Here is an 18,215-nt window from a genome sequence, read left to right as displayed (position 1 = left end):
CATGCCACAACTGCTGAAGCCCGCATGCCCTAGAGCCTGCATGCTGCAACTACTGAGCCTGTGTGCTGCAACTACAGAAATGGGCACACCTAGAGCCAGCGCTCCACAACAAGAGAAGTCACCGCAACAAGAAGCCCACGCACTGCAACAAAGAGTAACCCCCGCTCACCGCAACTAGAGAAAGCCTGTGCACAGCAATGAAGACCCAACGCAGCCAAAAAATAAAGAAAAAATTTTTTTTTAAATGCTAGAAAGGACTTATACTTTGGAAGCGTATCCCTTAATGTCCCATACTTACCCTATTCATAGGCTTTTATTTACAGTGTCTTAAAGGCATTTCAGAGGGCAAGATTCTTTATGATTTAAGTTTTTTAATGACTGCAAAAATTCTTAATCTCTGCAACAGAAACTGTATTTTTGTCCTCTCATTTTTGTAGACTTTTTGTGCTCAGGAAAGGAATAAACTAACATACATAGATGTCTTGAGGTATTTTTGTTGTTACAATAAAGCAGACTACTAAAATTTTTTTTTATTATAAAATACCTGTTCAGCATTATTAGTCATTGGGGAAATGCAAATTAAAACTACTAAGAGATAGGACTTCACACCCACTTAGGGTGACCAGTTATCACTGATTGCCTGGCATTGAGGAGTTTCTTGGGACACAGGACTTTCCGTGCTAATACTTGAAGAGTACCAAACTGGGATGAGTTGGTCACCCTATAACCACTAGAGTGGTTGAAATAAAAAAGACAGACAGTAACATGTGAAGAAACTGGAACGCTCATACATTGATGAGAGGTAGGGTGTAAAACAGTGAAGCCATTTTGGGAAGAAGTTTGGCAGTTTCTTAAAAGCTAAACATAAATTTAACATACAACCCAGAAATTCCATTCCTAAGTATCTATCCAAAAGAATTGAAAATATATGTCTACACAGAAACTTATATGTGAATGTTTATAATAGCTCTATTCATGATAGTCAAAATGGAGTATATCCATACAATGGGATATTAATTCATAAAAAGGAACAAAATGCTGATATATGCTACACCATGGATAAATCTCAAAAATATGATGTAGCCAGACACAAAAGACCACATGCTGCATGATTCCACTTATATGAACTAGTGAGAAAAGTCATGTTTTTAAAAGAGAAAGAAGATTAGTGCCTACCTTAGGCTTACAGGTAGGAATGGAGAATGAAAGCAAATGGACATGAGGGATCTTTTGGAGGTGATGAAAATGTTCTAAAACTGTATTATGCTGGTGATTACACGACTCTGTAAATTAACTAAAAATTATTTAATTGTACCCTTAAAACAGTTGAATTTTATGGTATATAAATTATCCCTCAAAACTGCTTTAAAAAACTATTCACTATAGATAGTTTAGAAAATTCAGAAAAATAGAAAATAACAATAAAAATAAGTAAATACGATAATTGAAAAATGTACTTGTTTTAAGTTTTTTTAATTGTAAAATATGCACAACATAAAATTTAGCATTTTAACCATTTTAAATGTGCAATTCATGGGGCTTCCCTGGTGGCGCAGTGGTTGAGGGTCCGCCTGCCAATGCAGGGGACATGGGTTCATGCCCCGGTCCGGAAGGATCCCACGTGCCGCGGAGCAGCTGGGCCCGTGGGCCATGGACCCTGGGCCTGCGCATCCGGACCCTGTGCTCCAGCGGGAAAGGCCATGGCAGTGAGAGGCCTGCATATCGCAAAATAAATAAATAAATAAAAATAAATGTACAATTCAGTGGAATTAAGTACCTTAACATTATTTTGTGAAGTTTTCAGTAGAGTTATGCAAAGATGCATGATTACAAGTATCACTATTAGGGGAAGCACTGATGATGGTAAGACCAGTAGCAGTACCATTCAACGGTGAATTTGCCACAGTCCAGAGTCTGACCTTCAGCCTTACAAGTCTAAAGCCTGAACGTTTGCTATAATTAGTGGTGACCATTCTGTGAATGACAGACTAGAAATTTTAAAATCATATGAATTAAAATATCAACAGGGAACATTAGTTTATTAGCTTATGGTGGAAATATTCCTTTCCAGAAGTCCTCATCCTTGATCAGGGCATTCGCTTTCCCAATTTTCAATACCAGAAAAACTGAATTCTTTATCCAGAGATATATGATAAGTATACTTATCTACTTAAAAATAAGTAGATTGTCTTGTTCGGGCCATCATGCAACCACTCCTAGGGGTAGGATCCTCATATTTTTCCATAATGTTTTCTCTAGAATCTACTTTTCTGTGCTAACCCATTCTCCTATAACATTTTTCTTTTTAGGAGAGGTGATACAATTGCACAGGCTAGGTAACTGCTCCATTGTTTAACTCTCATCTGGCAGGCCCTTATTCCTGTACTGTATCTCCAAGGACATATGTTTTAGATAGGTGCTGAGAGAGGAGGAGGTGAAGGAAGGATGTATATCTCACTGATGCCCTATGTTTTGACTTCATGATCATGTGTCTAATTGTCATCCAGTAAAGAAGTGTTTTTTAGAAAATGATTATCAGTGATTTTGCCCTTGAACAGTCAACACTTCTGTGATCCTAAATTTAAGTACAAGTTAAGTTTTCCTGATTTGGGTATGATTTTCGGTTCATATGAAGGGTTGTGGATTAATCCTAAAACGCACAATGCAAATACTAAAAATTAGATTTGTAATCTTAATACATACAACTTGAAATTAGTTTAAGTAATTTTACTATGTTTAACATACTAACAGGTTGCACTCCAGGGAGTGGTATTTTACATTATGCTCATGGAGATAGTCAGCAAACTCACCTATTAAAGCAAGGTAAGAATGTAGCATTCAAGCATACTCTTCTTCTCACCTTTCTTATCTTAAACATACATTTTCTAAAAATGTGTAGGAAGAAGCTCCACGTGCACTGGTCTCAGCAGTGGGAAACGTCCTAGTCAGGAAGAGGACACACAGAGTATCGGTCCTAAAGTCCAGAGACAGAGCACTAATTAGGTAAATATTTTAGAGCTTTATTTCTTGCTTTAGCAGAGTATATAATCAACATAAATTAATATAATTTCCAAAATGGAGCTAATCTCTGTTTTCAAACCAGAGAATCTGAGGCATAAATTTTTCAGTGATTGTTACAAAATCAGTTAATTCTTAGACAAGAGAAATGTATCTGTACTGGACAAAGTGCTGTACTCAGTTTTATGGTAGTTTGAACTGATGATCTTCAAATTTGAAAAGCTTATGATGTCATGCTCAGGTTTTTCCGACGTAAAAGCCATCCTTTTCATTTCCTTCCTGTGTGACCAGGAGTCTAAAACAATTAAAGTGACTTTTTTATTTTAGTGGTATTAATATAATCCCTTTATGAAATTTTCCCCAAATCTTCTCTTGTGTTTATAAATTTCTTTTATCTATTGTGATACTTCTAAAAATCTAAATTATTTCCAATTTGGGAATAGTTTAAGATTTTTTTAAATGTTGGCCCTTTTTGGAAGTGTCAGAAAGCCATACCTGTATTCAGTTCAACTGGTTATGGAATACTATTTTGTGATTTAAATTTATATGAAAAGTTTTTAAAGACTTCTGTTTCTTCACTTATCTTGAACTGTTTACATTTTAAAAATCATTGCTATTTTTTAATACCAATATAATTAGACTGTAAATTTCTTGCAGATCAGTAAACAGTCATCAGATTTTTGTCATTCCTTGCAATCAAGCTTTACCCAGTTGTTTTTTTTTTCCTTAAATCACAGAAAACATTCAGAAGGAATACCATTGCAGCAGAAATTGGTGGGCAGTTCAGTACTTTTTCAGTTAAATTATTTTAAAATGTTCTTCATTAATGGAAAACAGTTACATATTGAAATGCATTATTTCTAATACCATTTCTGTAGTTTTTAACTTTTTAATGAATTTGACATAGGACAAATGGTAATTTGTATATAAAGAACTTGGTAAAAGAATTTGCTTAATGTAAATATAAATAGTCACAATTAGTATAGACTCATCAATATATTTTTGATAATCTTTCATGTATGGTAAAAATTAAAGTGGTAAACTGATATTCTGATATAAAAAAGTTTTGAGAGTCAATGTGAGAATATAGGATTTTAGACCTTCTTAAAAGACTTTGTTAAAATTTTAAGACAATTTTTCTTGACATCATCATTTGGTCTAACTTTGAACTCTTTGACTATAATGTTTCAGAAAACATGTGTAATCAAAATTGGTAGTTATAGCCTCCATTAACATAGACAATATATATTTTCAAGCTTCATGTATGCCTGTTTTGACCCAAAGTTGTGGATATCATGGTATCATGTGTTAAGTTCTTCTTGTCTCCCTTTCTTTGTTCAGTTACAGCTAAAGTGACTTTGTTATTAAAGTATATGCATATATGGAATCCTGTGTACTTGGTGGCTGCTTTTTTTTTTTCCTTTTTTAAAAATTTTTTGTTTGTTTTAGGTAAGGGGGAGAGCATTGGTATGTGAGATGTGATCACAAATTAGAGACAGATTCTGTAAACTGCATGTCACCATTCTGAGTGAAGAAACAGCTAATATATATTTAGTAAAATACTTTTCAAAATTATTCCAAGTAAGAATACTATCTTCCAAATACTTCGTACTTTTAAAAATAAAATTATCTATATGAAAGATTTAAAACCAAAGAGATTTTTTTCAAGTAATTGGGCTTATAACTCTGAGTTAGTATGAGGTAGCAGTTAAGAGTGTGGGCCCTGGGGTCAAATGCCTGGCTCTGTCACTCATTAGCTTTGAGATCTTGGGCAATTATTAACCTTTTTTGCCTTCTTTTTTCTCTTCTATAAAAAGTGAGGATGAGAGTAGTATCTGCTTCATACTACATATGAAATGCTCATAACAGTGCCTGGCATGTGGTAGGATGCTCAGTAAATATTAGCTACAGGATTGCCGTTCTGTGTAGCTCCCTGGAATGTGCAGTGCATAGTCTGCATAACTGCCTGCTGCAGCTCTGGTTAGCTGCCATTATTGTTATCATTATTATTATCCCTTTACTGTTCTCCAGTAGGCCAGTTCTTACCATTTGGAATTATAACCATTGGCTTTTGTTTTCCCATCTTTATTAGTGATAAGATGTTCAGTGTGGTAATTGTATTTAAAGGTAACTGAAGATAAATTTGAGTCAGAAATCCAGAAACAATCATTTTTATTTTTAGATGATACACATTTTAAAAAGTATCCTGGATAATGAATTAATACTGATCAATAAATTCATTACTGAGAAAGAAAAAACTGCCTTATCTTCTTTTATCATTGTTAATAAGGAGTAATATTTTGTTTTTCACATCTGTACTTTACATCCTGCTCTTTGGACCTGATTGTACTGTACAGAATTGAGAAATTCATTGACTTGGAATTTACCATCACCATTTGGGAAATAAAAGATGCAGTTTTAATATGAATAAATTTGTATTTCAGTAAAAGAACACTGTTTCAACATAGGCACTGATATTTTACATATATATATATATATATATATATATATATTTTTTTTTTTTTTTTTTTTTTTTTTTTTTGCAGTACGCGGGCCTCTCACTGTTGTGGCCTCTCCCGTTGCGGAGTACAGGCTCCGGACGCGCAGGCTCAGCGGCCATGGCTCAGGGGCCCAGCTGCTCCACAGCATGTGGGATCTTCCTGGACCGGGGCACGAACCCGTGTCCCCTGCATCGGCAGGAAGACTCTCAACCACTGCGCCACCAGGGAAGCCCTGATATTTTACTTTTAAATGTAGAAGGATTTTAATATGTTTGGGGGGGTGTGGTGGGGAAAGCTTTTTTCAGTTTGGTCTAAATTGTGACTAAAACAAAAAATCACCAAAAGGGAAAGAGAGGTATCAATCAATGTGCTCCAATTGAGCAAATGCACTATGTTTGAATACAGTGTTGTCCCCCTAACTGGAAGGGTTAGTGTTCTAAAAACCCTACAGGTGGTTGAGGGATTTTAAGACATTTTGTTCATTCGGCAGATACTTCTTGAACTCTTATTACCAAAAACTGTGCTTAGCAATTTGGAAAAACTAAATTGAGGGAACTACATTTTTAAGTTTTTCACAGTCACTTAAAACAGTAAATTTGGGGTATAAAAGACTGATAGCAATATTACTTTTAACCATCTCTTACGTACTAGAAACTTCAGGATCTTCCCACAATTTCAAACATATGTTTATAATTTTCTTGTAGGTAATATGCCTAATACTAGGTTCTTTGAACCCCCGTTTCTCCATCCAAGTGTTTTTCTGATTGTACGGTTCTAGAAATGAACTCTTTAAACATTTAGGATGGAAAAAAACTTTGGGTAGCATTTATTTAAGACAACTGGCATAGCTAAGCTGGTCAATTTCAAGTGTGGCTACAATGCACAGGGTTATATGTATTGTCATTCCTCATACAATTATGTGGAGCCCTGATACAAGCTGCTAGCACCTTAATGCACATCTCTGCTCCCTCTCTCCTGACCAGTGACTGCCACATGCAGTTCTAAGGCCCTAGTTTACATTCCTTAACGTCCTTCTCTTTTCAGTATCCTACTTTAATTCCCTTTTCCTAGATGCAGGTGGCACACTTTGGTTAGTCTGGACCCCAAATCCTTGTATTTAAGGAAAAAGAGGCGATAAAGCCATGAATAATGGTGTTTTTGTATACGGGTAGCTCAGAGGGAGAAGGGTTACTGGACAAACTCTCCTACCTCACATACATTAACCACCCAGTTAATTCTAGAATATCCTGGAGATCAAAGTTGACTTAGAGACAAGGAGCCAGGATTCTTGCTGCTACTCTGTGGAATTAAAGTGCAACTTGTCAGTCCCTCTCAACAAAGCCATTGAGCACAAACTGGGTAATAAGGCTAGACTCAAAGATTTGGTTAGCCTTTCCTGAGTCCCTACCATATGCCAAGCACTGTTCTTGGGAAAATTAATTCATCAGTATCCACAAGGAGTTCACTCCACAAGGAGAGAGGGCCATCTTGAAGAATTACAGTGCTGCGTGTTAAGGTGTTAGAACCGTACACAGTATACTATGAAATACGCAAAGTGAGGGGCCTACAGGCTGGGAAAATCACAGCTTTCCTGACCCCCAACTCCACATCCAGCATAGGACAGCTAGGCCAGTCAGGGCACCCTGTCCTTGGAAACATTCAACTCTAGTTGCGATTAATCATGTCATTGGTTGTTAATGTCTTTGTCTTCCACTAGAATGTAAACCTCATCAGGATAGGGAATGTACTTTATTCCCCCTTGTCTTGTGCACCACTGTTTTATCATTGCAGCTTCATATGCTTGACACTTAACAGGCATGCCATAAATATGTGTATGGATAAATATGAGAATAAATGGGACAGACATTAAGCCTGGCTTTAAGGAGAAATTTGTTAGTCTATGAGGTTGGCATCAGAGGTAATAATTAGAATGTAAAGCACCTAGCAGTTTATCAGAAAAGGTGAGTATTTGGGTGAAAGCGGCAGGAGGGAGGCTGTTAAAGACGCATCAGACACTGTAGCTGACTGCTGTATTGGGGGCGGGGGGCAGGAAAGCTAGATATGTACCAGAGAAGTTTCAGGATTTTTTAAACTACGTTTCTTTTGTAACTTAGTTCTTTACCTATCGACTAATTTGGGGAATTCTGAATGGCTATAGCTTTAAGATATAGCTTAAAGATATAGCGGTTTGAGTTATTTCTATCCTTTTTTTCTCCCGGGCTAGTGACACTCCCCAAGGGACAAAAGGACTGAAACTCCAAGTTGTCTAAAATACTGGGAGGGAAACGGTGAGAAAATGCCGGAGGCAGTTGCAGGCCAGAGGCGCTGTTCCCCCGACAGCTGACTCACACGCTGACCCAACTCCGCTGGTCCCCTCCGCTCCGCCCGGCCCCGCCCAGCCGCGCTGCGTCAGGAGGGTCACGTAGCCTGCGCCCCGCGCCCTGACTGGCTGCGTTGGGGGCTTTGGGGCGTGTCTGTGGGTTCCGCGAAACGGGGCAGGAGCTGCTGAGGGGAATTGGCTGGCGGCTTGGGACCCTGGGCCCTGTTCCCAGGCCTTGGGAGGACGCCAGGCCGCGGGGAGCCTCGGCCTGGGGAGCGGGGGAGGACAGAGCTAGAGACCCGGAACTCGCGCTTTGTGCAGAGTGGACGCCGACAGGTGAGTCGCCCTGGTCCTACGCCCCTGAGGGTGCTCGTCCCCGGCTGCACAGCGGCCGAGAGGCTGGAGTCGGGAGCTGCCCACTGTGAAGCCAGACTTGCCGCCAGCTGCTCAGCTCCGCCTGGCTGGCTCGGGCGCTGGGTATACGCTGGGGCGCCGCAGGTCGGAAGTTTCTCTGGATAAGCACAGGCCCCACATGATGGATGTGCGGCTTTCGATCGCTCCCCAGTATCCTCTGCCTTGGGCCCTCGTTTTTCCTTTCTTACAAACATTGGGTTAATTTGAAACTGTCAGCAGGTCGTACATGTTATAAAAGTAGAAGTTAACTGCATTACTGGTGTTCGTCGAGGGGACTGTGTTATCAAAATTGTGCATATTACAGAAGTGGGTTTCACTCCTCAAAACGCTTAAGAAACATGAAGTATCAGAAAATAAACCACGTTGTGATTTAGAAAACATTTACCTGGATCATTGCTATGTGCAGAGCACGGGGCTAAGAGCAGGACTCAGCTAAGCTGTTGGGTTTGAATCCAAGGTCTGCCCTTTATTAGCTGACCAACCTTGGGCTACTTTACGTGCATCTGTTAACTCATCTTTAAAATGGGTTGCTGTGATGGTTTAATGAGTTTCTGAATGCTTTGTGATTTATGGTATTAATTAATTTAACCTTCACAATCACCCAGGATGTAATCTTCACGAACACCTAGTGATGCCATTTTCCTGGTGCTTAAACTGAGGCACAGAGAGGTGAAATGACTTCCTCAAGTCACAGCACAACTAATGACCAGGAATTAAGCCCAGGTAGCCCACAGCTTTACCCACTACATTAAGTTGTAGTGAACTTGGTTTGTCATCGGGTTTCAGTTGACAGATACTGATTTTGTTTCTGTGGACCAAGTTCTTTGCTGGGTACAGGGGATAAAGTAGAAGAGTATGCAGACCCTGCTTTCCAGGTGCTTGCAATCTGGTGCAGGTTGTTCATAGTTAGACTGCAGGGTGCTCATGAATCCTGCTAAAGTCTTTTGCAAAATGTGAGTATGGGTCCTTTTTTTGGGAAAGAGAGGGAGTGTGGCTCACACCGTGTTCTCTGGTGGGTCTGTGTTTCAAAGGTATGAAGAAACATTTTAGCAGAAAAGCTAGTGTCTAGCATAATGCCTGACACACAGAATGAGCCAAACAAACAAAAACCAAAAAACTGAATGAATGAAGAACTTACAGGAGTATAAGTGCCACAGTAGGGTCAAGAGCAGGGTGCTGTGGAAGAGCACACATGAAAGTCACCTGCCCAGGAATGCCTCCTAGAGTCAGCAGTGCCAGCCAGGTGAAAGGTAGGGAAGCAGTTCATTGGAACATGGCAGTAAACCATCTCTGCCTTCATGGAGGGTGAGACAGAAACCACACATGAACAGCTGCAGCTATGACAGGTGGCACATAGGAACAGTCCATGGTGATAAGAGAGCCTGTCAGGGGGACAGGAAGCCTCATCTATTCATGAAGGGCAGGGAACTTTCCCTGAGAAAGTGACACTTAGACCTAGGAGTTAGGAGCATTGTGGGCATGGGGAGTAGCCCTCAGTCTTCAGAGACCCTGTGGTGGGAACAGGTAAAGCACCAGGGGCAGAAAGGAAGCTGGTGCAGCTGGTGTAGGCAGAGGGGGACAGGAGATTTGGGTGGTGACAAAGCCTAAGACAAAGAGGCCTTGCAGGCCATGGTAAGTAAGGCTTTTTTACTTTGTCTTTATCCTAAAGTGCCATCAAAAAGTTTATTGCAGGGAGGTGACAAGATCACATTTTGAGAAGAAGCTGGAAAGAAGCCCAAGTGGATTAAGAAGCCCTGGATGAGGACAGGATCTCTGGGGAGAAACTCTAAGGTAAGAAGAGGAGAGGGCCTAGAACCAAGCCTTGAAGATGAGCCTGCAGAGGAGACAACTAAAGGACAGTCAGGAGTGTACGAAGGAAGGAGGAGAACCAGGGGAGTGGGAGGTTTTGGAAGTCAGGTATGAGTATTTCACAGAGAAAGTGGTCACCTGTGCTGAAAACTGCTGGTGTCAAAAGAGGGAGGAAGTAAAACTACTCATTGGCTTTAATCACATGGAAGTTATCTTTATGGGAAGTTATATAAATAGGAAGAGAGGAAATGGAAAGAAAGAAGGAGCTGCAAGAATTAATCTGAGGGGAAGAGAAAAACGGGATTTTAGTTGGAGGGGCAGTGAGAGAAAGAGCCACTGAGGTGAAGGGTGGGAAACTCAGAGAGGAAGATGCAGCTGAAGGAGTGAATACATGAGAAAGAAGGGCTCTAGACACTTCAGGCCAGAGAGGCTGGCATCAGCACAGGAGCAGGAATTACCCTGGATGATGAAAGATGTCATTGTAGGGAAAGGGAGATAGCAGGAGGTTTATGTTTGGTGTGATGAATTGCACTCCTTTCTTTGTACAAGTTAAATGCAAGGATATTGGCTGAGAATGAAGGAGAGAATGGGTGTCAGGGGAAGCTGGAGGTCTGAGTTGAGAAGATTTGACATAGTTGTTGGGGGATGTGAAAGAGTGAGTTGACCAGAGATTGTTTTAGGATGGTCTGGCAGAGGGAGCCAAGTATGCAGCAAAGTCCGGAAATTAGCCACCTGGCTCATTCAGGGAATTGCAAAAATAGTAGGGGGGTGAGGACAGAGGCTAGCTAGAAACAGAAACTACATTTAATACAGTATTAACAAAAGAGGCATCACAAATCATGTGGAAGGAAAGGCTTGTTCAAACATAGTGCTTAGAGATAGCTAAGCTATTGATAAAATCTATTTACATTCTTAGCTCACAATCAGAAATTTCAAATGAATTAAAGGAGCTAGCTATTAAAATTCAAACAAAGGTCGGGCGCCCTTCAACGTGGCAGAAGAGTAAGATGGGGAGATCACCTTCCTCCCCACAAATACATCAAAACTACATCTACATGTGGAACAACTCCTACAGAACACCTACTGAACGCTGGCCGAAGATCTCAGACTTCCCAAAAGGCAAGAAATTCCCCACGTACGTGGGTAGGGCAAAAAAAAAAAAAGGAAAAACAGAGACAAAAGAACAGGGATGGGACCTGCACCTCGGGGAGGGAGCTGTGAAGGAGGAAAAGTTTCCACACACTATGAAGCCCCTTCACTGGTTGAGACGGGATGGGCACGGGGCGGGGGGGGGGCGGGGGGGGCGGGGGGGGGAGCTTCGGAGCCACAGAGGAGAGCGCATCAATAGGGGTGCAGAGGGCAAAGCGGAGAGATTCCCGCACAGAGGATCGGTGCCAACTCTCACCAGCCTGAGAGGCTTGTCCGCTTACCCGCCAGGGCGGGCGGGGGCTGGGAGCTGAGGCTCAAGCTTTGGAGTTAAGATCCCAGGGAGAAGACTGGGGTTGGCTGCATGAACACAGCCTGAAGGGGGCTAGTGTGCCACAGCTTGCTGGCAGGGAGTCTGGGAAAAAGTCTGGAACTGCCTAAGAGGCAAGAGACCATTGTTTCGGGGTGTGTGAAGAGAGGGGATTCAGAGCACTGCCTAAATGAGCTCCAGAGACGGGCACGAGTCACGGCTATCAGCATGGACATCAGAGACAGGCATGAAACGCTGGGCTGCTGCTACAGCCACCAAGAATCCTGTGTGCAAGCACAGGTCACTATCCACACCTCCCCTCCCGGGAGCCTGTGCAGCCCGCCACTGCCACGGTCCCATGATCCAGGGACAACTTTCCTGGGAGAATACACGGCACGCCTCAGGCTGTTGCAATGTCACGCCAGCCTCTGACTTCAGACTATAGTGCAAAGCTACAGTTATCAAGACAGTATGGTACTGGCAGAAAAACAAATATAGATCAATGGACAGGATAGAAAGCCCAGAGATAAATGAAGTTGAGTTATTTGTAGCGAGGTGGATGGACCTAGAGACTGTCATACAGAGTGAAGTAAGTCAGAAAGCGAAAAACAAATACCGTATGCTAACACATATACATGGAATCTAAAAAAAAAAGAAAAAAATGGTTCTGAAGAACCTAGGGGCAGGACAGGAATGAAGACACAGACATAGAGAGTGGACTTGAGGAAACAGAGTGTGGGAAGGGTAAGCTGGGACGAAGTGAGAGAGTGGCATGGACATATATACACTACCAAATGTAAAATAGATAGCTAGTGGGAAGCAGCTGCATAGCACAGGGAGATCAGCCTGGTGCTTTTTGTCCACCTAGAGGGGTGGGATAGGGAGGGTGGGAGGGAGATGCCAGAGGGAGTTGATATGGGAGTGTATGTATAGGTATAGCTGATTCACTTTGTTATACAGCAGAAACTAATACACCATTGTTAAGCAATTATACTCTAATAAAGATGTTTAAAAAAGGGCTGAAAAATAAAATTCAAACAAAAACATAGAAGCAAATAGGGATGAATTTTTATCTTCTCATCTGATGCATAAAAGCAGTAGGAATCTTAAAGGAAAGGGAAAGTTCCCTGATCCTTTGACCAATTAAAAAAGTTTTTCACATAATTCTCATAAAAAAAGCATACATTTATTCACTCATTTTAGAGAAAACAAATTCACTGACTTATTTTGATAATATTTAGCAAAAAAATATTTACTCTAAAATATAAAATTAGAGTTGACACCCCTCCTTAAAAAGTATTTGCTTCAGCTAAACATCAGCTTGAAAATGTAAAATGTTAAAACAAAAAAAGTGTGTGTGTGTAAATAGTGTACGTGTCCTAAACCTAAACGTATCAGAGATGAAAGGGAATGTGTGTCAAAATAACATTTGAGATTTGTGAATCTTTGAACTCCTTGTGGTTTTGCTACTGGTCTGTAAAATGGAACTAACTACTGCATGAGGTTGTTGCAAAGCTCAAACAGACAATGTATTTATAAAGTTTAAGATGTGAAGCAGTGTATTACAGTTATATCATCAATTATTTAAGAGGCTCTATTTAATATACTCCACATGAGTTGTCTAATTTAAGTCCGTTTTATTTCCATGCTTACTACTTACAGCTCAAATTTGTGTTTGTATTTTAAAAGTCAACACCCTTTATATTAAAAACCTGTATTTTCTTTCATATAGGTATGATGAGTACCTTCTGAGTCTCAGGATGGTGGGAATTAGCCAGTGGATTGCAGGCATGTTGTGGAAGTTGCTGATTAGATCCCAACCCTGCAGGCTCTGTTCTTTCAGAAAGATGCTATCAGCTCCAAAATACACACCTTTTCTAGCATCCTTCACCTATACAACTGATAATCAGTCAAATAGAGAAAATAAAAAGACAGCAGAAAAGCTCTATAAATTGTCAGTTGACATCAGGAAAATTCGAAGATTAAAAGGATGGGTACTTCTGGAGGATGAAACCTATGTTGAAGAAATTGCAAATATTTTACAACAGCTAGGTGCCAGTGAGACTGCTGTAGCCAGTATCTTGGAACACTGCCCAGAAGCAATTATCTGCAGTCCACCTGCTGTTAACACCCAGAGAGAACTCTGGCAGTCGGTTTGCAAGAACGAGAAAGAGTTAGTTAAGTTAATAGAACAGTTTCCAGAATCTTTCTTTACTGTTAAAGACCAGGAAAACCAGAAGCTGAATGTTCAATTCTTTCAAGAGTTGGGACTCAAAAATGTGGTCATTCGTAGATTTTTGACAACTGCATCTATTATTTTTCACACTCCTATTGAGAAGAATAAGCAAATGATAAAGGTTCTTCAAGAGAGTTATCTAAATTTAGGTGGCTCTGAGGTCAACATGAAAGTTTGGCTACTAAAATTATTAAGCCAAAACCCATTTATTTTGTTAAATTCTTCTGCATCTATAAAGGAAACGCTAGAATTTCTCCAGGAGCAGCGTTTTACAAACTTTGAAATTCTCCAACTTCTCTCCAAACTCAAAGGATTTCTGTTTCAACTTTGCCCAAGAAGTATACAGAACAGTATGTCCTTCTCTAAAAATGCTTTTAAATGTACTGATCATGACCTGAAGCAATTAGTTTTGAAATGTCCTGCCCTTTTATATTATTCTGTTCCAGTTTTGGAAGAGAGAATTCAGGGATTATTGAAAGAAGGAATTTCCATAGCTCAGATAAGAGAGATGCCAAAGGTTCTTGAATTAATGCCACAAATAGTACAGTACAGGCTAAGGAAACTGAATTCCTTAGGCTATAGAATAAAGGATGGATATCTAGCAAATCTAAGTGGAACAAAAAAAGAGTTTGAGGCTAACTTTGGTAAAATTCAGGCCAAAAAAGGAAGGCCGTTATTTAATCCTGTGGCACCATTAAATGTTGAAGAGTAACTTGCTGACTGACATTGCTCCTTTCTATCAGTGCCAAGTAAAAACCAAGTAGCAAAAACTTATGTGATTCAGGCATAGTGTGGGCACCAGTAATTTTAAGAACCTACTTAGCTTCTGAGTTGTGTTTAAATGACCTCTAAGTAGAAAATCTCTCACTCAATTGCTGAAATTAAAAATATAAATTGCATTTATTTTAAATAGTTTGTAATTTTGACCTTGAGCTATTTCAAAAAAGTATCAAATGGTCTATCAGTGTGATATTTTATAAGTGAGTAATTTCTAAGAAACTGACAAGTGCACTCCATTCAAAGTATGGATACATTTTTACTCATATAGCACATTTCACCTGGGATGCAGACCCAGCCTTCTTTCTCAACACCAGCTCTGAAACATCACTCTACTATGGTGTGAATTCTGTAGCTTAGGGTTTAGTGAAACATTAGCAAACTTCTAATACATTTTTGTGGAGTAAGTTGATTTCATCTCCAGGTTGGAATAAGGGAATATCTTTGAGAACCAAGTATTGCCCATCAAAAGGAGTAATTAGAGCTTATTTGTATGGTCAGTTTGTTTAAAATTGACTATTTTATCTCATGAAACACTTCTATGTGCATTTATTACTTTCCCCTTTTTACAGATGAGGAAGCAAGCTTAGAGAGCCATCAAGCTGCCACATGCCAGAGCCCAGATTTAGTAAGATCTCTCTTCTGTTCAAACCTTGTGAACAGAAAAAGGTTTGCTTATGAATTGGCATAAGAAAAGTCACCCCTACCTGACATGCTAAAAGAGTACCAACTCCAAATTTAGGGATTTTTATGAAAACATCTCTGTAAAATTCCTTAAATTTGAAATGATCTAATTTGTATAAACTTTCTGAAAATCCAGGTCTAACTGTAAAATATGAAAGGTAAAGTATGTGATGGTTGGTACTGATTTTAGTTAGGTTTCAAGTTTCTATTTCTAAACTTTGTTCCAAGATAAATATTATGCAAATAAAGACTGGCTCACTTTCAGCTGTGGAGTTTGAACTCTGTAACAAATACACAAACAATTGACTCCTGACGCTCAAACATCTGTGTATGTGTGTGTGGCCTTAAGTAATGAAAACATGAAAAACGCAGGCCACGTCTTCACTCTATTCCTTCATTCAGCAAATGCAGGTAACCCTCACTCTCCCAATCTTCAGTTCCTTAGCTAGGAAAGTGAAAGGTATCTCTGTGCAGCACCTACCAAGTGCTGGGCACGTTGTGCTTTACAACTGTAAGAGCTGAGTACCACCGTTTGTTGTTCTAACAGATGAGAACATTCAGGCACAAAGAGGGTAAGTCACTTACTCAAAGTCACACAGAAATGTATGTTCAAGGAAAGCATGGCAGCCAGTATAGTCGGGGCAGAGTTAAGTGATGGGAAGAATGACACAAGATGAGCATCACAGGTCCATCTAAGGAACAGGATCTCATTCTAAATGTGATGGCAGATTTTAGTTTATGCTTGGCAGATCTGGCAGATTTTAGTTTATACTTGCTGTCCTGACCAAATTATCAGCAGTGCTTTCACCCTCAAAAGTATCTCAGTTTGGAATACATTATATGGTCACCTTGGTAGTTCTATGTTAGATGTCAATTTTGAGATGCCTACAAGAATCTGAGCAGAGATTTCAAATAGAAAAATGGTGAAGTCTGGAGTAGTGAGAAATCAGGACTGGAGATACAGATAATCAGGGATCATCTGCATATCTATCGTATTTAAAGCTATAGCTCTGGGTGAGACTGCCAGAAAGAAGACAGATTTGGAGTAGTGGCTGACCAAACCCAGAAAGGATTGACCAGAGTAAGTCTGCCAAGAAAAGAGGGTATTTTCAATAATATTGAATACCATGGGGAGGTCAACTAAGATAAGGAGAAGTGACTAGTGGATCTGGCTAAAGGGAAATCATTGGTTGGCCCTATCAAGAGTGATTCTGGGGGATTCCCTGGTGGTGCACTGGTTAAGAATCCGCCTGCCAATACAGGGGACACAGGTTTGAGCCCTGGTCCAGGAAGATCCCACATGCTGCGGAGCAACTAAGCCCGTGTGCCACAACTACTAAGCCTGCCACGAGCTCATGAGCCACAACTACTGGAGCCCACGCGCCTAGAGCCCATGCCCTGCAACAAAAGAAGCCACCGCAATGAGAAGCCCACATACTGCAACAAAAGAGTAGCCCCCGCTCACCACGACTAGAGAAAGCCCACGCACAGCAACGAAGACAATGCAGCCAAAAATAAATAATTTCTTTAAAAAAAGTAATTCTGGTGGAATGAGAAAGGTAAGAAGGCAGCTGGAGTGGGCTGAAAGAATAGGAGATGAGGGCTTCCCTGGTGGTGCAGTGGCTAAGAATCCGTCTGCCAATGCAGGAGACATGGGTCAGAGCCCTGGTCCGGGAAGATCCCACATGCTGCGGAGCAACCAAGCCCGTGCGCCACAACTACTGAGCCTGTGCTGTAGAGCCTACAAGCCACAACTACTGAGCCAATATGTCGCAACTACTGAAGCCCGCATGCCTAGAGCCCATGCTCTGCAACCAGAGAAGCCACCACAATGAAACCTGCACACTGCTATGAAGCATAGCCCCCGCTCGCCGCAACCAGAGAAAGACTGCACATATCAGCAAAGACCCAACGCAGCCAAAATAAGTAAATTTTTTTAAAAAAAGAATAGATGAGGAAGAGTCAGGGACTATATAGTTTTTCAAGAAGTTTTGCTGCAAAAGCAGAAAAATGGAATTATGAGATTCATTTTTCTTTAAAGGAAATAGTGGAACATGTTTATATGCCAATGGGTGTGACCCAAGGAGAGAGAGATGGATGAGATGGAAAATTAATTAATCTTAAGGATTAATATCCTTGAGGAAGTGAAGGTGGACTGACTTTGGATTAGAGCAGAGATACTAGTCCTGGTCCACAGAGCATGGGAACAGATGCAGGCAGCTTGATAGAGTGTGCATTGTAGAGGCAGGAGTCTTGCTGTCTGGTTGCCTCTCTTTACAGAGATTTAGACTGGGAGGAGGGGAGTATAGCAGGGGAGATGGAAAGAGGAGGTATGAAATAATAGTCATTTTGAGGAGCAGGAAAGTAAACAAACATGAAGGTATATAACAAAGTTTAGCAGAGTTGAGTGGCCGTGTGTGCTTTGTGGCCATTAATTTAAGAAGAGCTTTGTCAGTACAGCAGCAAACGAGGCAGTTATAGTTACAGAAATGCATCTGTAGCTTACTCTAACTTGAAAAGTTTAAACTAAAAAAACTCCACATTCATGGTCAAACATGCAGTATACTGACCTGTCCTTTAGACCAAATCCTAGTCGGTCATCTTTTAGCCCTTGAACCTCTGCCTTTTTCTATTCTTGCATTCTTACTCAGATCTTCCTACAAATAAAATTTTAGATTTTCAAAATCAACATAACGGGGAGATATCCTTACATAAAACACTAGAGTCAAATTTCATTTCCTCTGTGAAAAAAAGGTTATAACAAAATACATGATTTCCTTTAAACAGTTTATGTATAAATTCATTTCTGTGGCAAAATGTAATTAGCTGCCAAAGTAAATATGATCTCCCAGAAGACTTCCAGTGAGTTCAAATCAGACAGCTTGGTAAATCAAGCATACAGGCAGCACTAATGCCAGCAGCAGAATGAAGGACTAGCTATTGAGTAGTCCCCTTTGTTTCTGGACATAAGATGGAGAGGTTCTGACTTACACGAATTCA

The 18,215-nt window shown here is 40.4% G+C and overlaps 2 protein-coding genes across 13 annotated transcripts in view; both read left to right on the top strand.

Moving 5' to 3' along the window:
- Positions 1-13,270, top strand: part of CRY1 (cryptochrome circadian regulator 1) — a 91,850-nt gene extending 78,580 nt beyond the window's left edge. Inside the window, exons 11-13 of one of the 9 annotated variants that reach the window (XM_067010042.1) lie at positions 2,752-2,823; positions 2,900-3,003; positions 13,251-13,270. In XM_067010042.1, the coding sequence (XP_066866143.1) occupies positions 2,752-2,823; positions 2,900-3,003 (176 nt within the window). In that variant the 3' untranslated portion in view covers positions 13,251-13,270. Of the gene's footprint in view, positions 1-2,751; positions 2,824-2,899; positions 3,004-3,675; positions 4,594-5,564; positions 7,650-13,250 lie in introns of those variants that run through there. The other 8 variants (XM_067010041.1, XM_059082003.2, XM_059082004.2 and 5 more) reach the window with 8 other exon arrangements.
- Positions 7,776-17,481, top strand: MTERF2 (mitochondrial transcription termination factor 2). 4 transcript variants are annotated; one of them, XM_059082021.2, is made up of 3 exons: positions 7,776-8,175; positions 9,946-10,044; positions 13,251-17,481. In XM_059082021.2, the coding sequence occupies exon 3, from the start codon at positions 13,279-13,281 to the stop codon at positions 14,464-14,466; it is 1,188 nt and encodes a 395-aa protein (XP_058938004.1). In that variant the 5' UTR covers positions 7,776-8,175; positions 9,946-10,044; positions 13,251-13,278; the 3' UTR covers positions 14,467-17,481. The 4 variants fall into 4 exon arrangements, with proteins under 4 accessions (XP_058938004.1, XP_058938008.1, XP_058938003.1 ...); XM_059082025.2 differs by having other exon boundaries at positions 9,936-10,044; XM_059082020.2 differs by having other exon boundaries at positions 9,923-10,044.
- Positions 17,482-18,215: the final 734 nt, after the last annotated feature.

The sequence above is a fragment of the Kogia breviceps genome, chromosome 12 (genome assembly GCF_026419965.1).
Source record: "Kogia breviceps isolate mKogBre1 chromosome 12, mKogBre1 haplotype 1, whole genome shotgun sequence".
In the NCBI taxonomy this organism is placed as follows: Eukaryota; Metazoa; Chordata; class Mammalia; order Artiodactyla; family Physeteridae; genus Kogia; species Kogia breviceps.
The sequence above is the reverse complement of the archived record's forward strand: the minus strand, read 5'-3'. Positions and strand labels throughout refer to the sequence as shown.

Coding starts and splice junctions, on each gene's coding strand:
- MTERF2 (XM_067010048.1), top strand. CDS start 13,279: ATGGTGGGAATTAGCCAGTGGATTGCAGGCATGTTGTGGAAGTTGCTG.